We start from the raw sequence: 3415 nt of genomic DNA on the forward strand, positions 1-3415 counted from the left end.
TATGTTAATGTTTATATCATATTTTATATTTTTACTCGTACATAATCGAAGTATTTTTAAAAAAAAATTTTATATGGTAAAAACAATTCTGATCATTAAATTTTCATTCAATGAGGAACATTATATTTAATTAAAGAATTCAAAGGTGCAAATGAGATCTTGACTTCATGTGAAAGAGAAGGCAAGGTTCTCATTATGAGTCAGTTTAGTATTTATAGAGTATGGTTTCATGATTGAGAGCCAACCAATATTAGGAAAATGTCTCCATTCTAATATATCTGGGAATAGGGGAATGGATGGATGATTGAAATGATTTATTATTGTTTAATTCAAGCGTTGTTAAGAAAAAAAGAGTGAAAATCTACATTAAATATAGATTATCTCATATTTAACCACAAGAAGATCTAAATATCATTCAATTGAACTACTACATGAAATACACAATGAAGACCAACAGATAACAAAAACAAATTAAAAACATATCATTTGCAGACCAAAAGAAAAACATTTAAGCTACACACAGATTGACATTTTCAAATGTTCTTTAAGCTGTAAACTTGGGACATGGAGGGATATGTCTAGTCGCGGATCTTTTTGTAAAGTGTGAAGGTTGATATCATTGAGAGCAACACCAGAAGGATGGCAGCAAACAATGAGAGTGCAAGCGAGCTCGCTGTGTATCGACAGAACTTGTCGTAGACATTGCAGATTTTGGTCCACCCGACGTGAGTGTTGCCCTTTAATCCGATATAACCGACGGCCCCTGCTGCACCGGTTGCAGAGGCCACGATCCCGACAAATATCTGCATGTTATGGTTGGGAGTCAAAATCGGTCATCAATTATCTATGGTTGAACTAGTGTTCTCGATTAGACTCAGGAGCTACTTGAATAAAGTATTAAGATGCTTGAATTCTACTCGATAAATAGATAATTAAAACAAATTTAAATTTCCGAATCACACACGAATGACTTACCACATCGAAGAAAGCAAAAAAGAGCAAGAAGGTTTTGGAATAGGTAGGGTTAAGGACGATTGAAAGTGATGCCAACGTAGTGATAATGCTGTAGAAGCCTGTTACTGATAATGCTGCTATGAAATATCTGCACAAATGATACATAATTTAACAAAATACAAAAGATATTATATATATATATTATGTTCTATTTTCTTTGGCAGCATGGGTTTTTAATATTGCAAACTATTAAAAAAATTTAGTCTCATTCTATTACAAAAATTATTCAAAAAGCTTTAGATAAATTTATTTGGTACAAAACCCTTTTTCCAATGATTCTCATCAATCAAGCATTATAGCAAATAATCTTTTAACAAATTCTTAATAGTTGGTTTAAAGTAATTTTTTAACATAAAATATTTATTTTTAACCCCAATATTTATATTTTTATTTCAGCCCTAATCAAAATTCCTGAATTTTTCCTTATATTTAAGAAATAACTTACATTGAGATTTTGTTTTTCTTTTATCTTATATATAGATTTAAAACATATAAAAGTTTTATTAAACTAAATTCACAAGAATGCAATTATTGAGATTAGCGACCTCCATATCACACATTATCTTTCATTTAAAGAGTCAAGTTTATATTTCTTTTTACCTGTACCCCTTTTGCCGTATGGTCATGGATAAGCTCAAATGTTTGGCATGTGATAGCTATGGGAGTAGGACACAAGATTATTATTTACTTTGTTTGCCATTTGAAATTTCAACAAGAAATTTCCACATTGCAGCCAAAATGTGTAATGTTCCTATTCTGTTTTTTAGCTAAGCCCCTCTTGAGATTTTTTTTAGGCTTAATATTTATTTTTTCCTTTGTCCTATATAGAAATTCTTATTTTCGGTTAGTTTATCTCTTTACTTTTACTATGTTCATCACTTTAGCTCCTTCACCATTTCTGTTTAAAAAAAAAATCTCACTTATCAAATGTGAACATTTGGATAATAATAAAAGGCTCGAGGTGAGAGTATCACTGTAGTATAGATATGAAAGTGAAAATTTCACTATAATACAAATCAAAATAGACATTTAGCCTATTATCAAGGGGTAAACATGTGAATATACGGGACTTTTTTTCCAAAATAAAATTTTTAAGGTTCAGAATAGGTATTAAATTTTTTCTTAAATAACAAAGGATATGATGTTTTAGTTAGTATTGTAAATATCAAAGTTCCAACTTCAAATTTTCAATGTCAGTTTGTAAGTGTGGTTATGATTCTTTTGAGAGATTTTGTGATTACTTCATGTTAATCAAGAGATTAACAAAAGTTTTGCAAAAATTGCATGCAAACTATATGAATTAATATTTAAATGAGATTATGAATAAAAAATATAATTACGTAATAAATATATTTATAAAATTTAATATAATTATATTTTAATTGAATGGTAAAATTTAAATGTTGAAAATTATATAGTCCTGAATTTAGGCCTTATTTTGTGAATTTTATATTTCTATTTTTTATATAAAAACGCTGAAAATAATATAATTTATTTTGTATAGTTTGAATATTTTCGTCATCATTTAATTGAATTAATATCCAGTTAAGTTACGATAACAAACTCAATAAATGTTTAATGTTAATAGAGATAAATATAAATTATACTTACACGAGGGCAGGTGAATGATTGAACTTTGCTTGGAGTTGGATCCTAACTAAAGGGAAGCCTGGCACTGGAACCAGCTCGGTTTCCTTGCTGGTAGCCATGACCACCACTGAAGTTAGAGTAGCGGCAAATAATAAGACCCGAAGAACAACATCGACAAAAGAATAGTTGACAGGGGACTTAGCCGCAGCCGCCACTGCGGATGGTGGGGTAGCTTCAGACTTTGGTGATGACAGTGGGACAGCAGTTTTATCAGTGGATGCCATGGTTGGTTTTTGGAATCTCTGAAATGAAATGCTGAAGAAACTGGTGCTGTATATGCGTTGTATATATGGAGAATTGAGAATAGACCAAAGTGTCTCATCTGATAAAAGAAAAAACAAATTTTGGAGAATTGAGAATAGACCGAAGTGTCTTCATCTGATAAATAAAACAAATTTTGGTTGGAATTCCCTGCACGCAAAGTGATTTTATAATTACAATCACCAGATTTAATCTAATTGATCTATGTAATCACCTTAATATTAATATGATCAATCAACTGATGAGTTTTGATGGTCTCCTAGGAAAATTTGTTTTCCATACATATATGATTCTGATTTTGTTGGATTTTGAAGTGAAGATTGAAAAGAATTTTCTAACCCTACTTCCCCCGTGATTGTCGCACAACAGGACTAAAAACTTGGCGGCTGCTCAGTTTGGCAAATATTAACCATACGTTCTATATTTAATCTAGATAATTTACTCATTATATCAACTCCCTCAAATGTTTAATATATAATATGGATAATAT

At 30.3% G+C, this 3415-nt stretch overlaps 1 protein-coding gene across 1 annotated transcript; it reads right to left on the minus strand.

Annotated features, from left to right (window-relative positions):
- Positions 1–387: 387 nt before the first annotated feature.
- Positions 388–3182, minus strand: LOC107949160 (CASP-like protein 1D1). The gene is made up of 3 exons (XM_016883888.2): positions 2626–3182; positions 976–1102; positions 388–803 (listed from the first exon to the last, which is right to left on the minus strand). Exons 1-3 carry the CDS (start codon positions 2886–2888, stop codon positions 579–581), a joined length of 615 nt encoding a protein of 204 aa, XP_016739377.2. The 5' UTR covers positions 2889–3182; the 3' UTR covers positions 388–578.
- Positions 3183–3415: the final 233 nt, after the last annotated feature.

This window comes from Gossypium hirsutum, chromosome A02 (assembly GCF_007990345.1).
Source record: "Gossypium hirsutum isolate 1008001.06 chromosome A02, Gossypium_hirsutum_v2.1, whole genome shotgun sequence".
Taxonomy (NCBI): Eukaryota; Viridiplantae; Streptophyta; class Magnoliopsida; order Malvales; family Malvaceae; genus Gossypium; species Gossypium hirsutum.

Coding starts and splice junctions, on each gene's coding strand:
- LOC107949160 (XM_016883888.2), bottom strand. CDS start 2,888: ATGGCATCCACTGATAAAACTGCTGTCCCACTGTCATCACCAAAGTCT. Junction 1,103..2,625: donor AATCATTCACCTGCCCTCGT/GTAAGTATAATT, acceptor TCATTTGTGCAG/ATATTTCATAGCAGCATTAT. Junction 804..975: donor TTTTTGCTTTCTTCGATGTG/GTAAGTCATTCG, acceptor CATAACATGCAG/ATATTTGTCGGGATCGTGGC.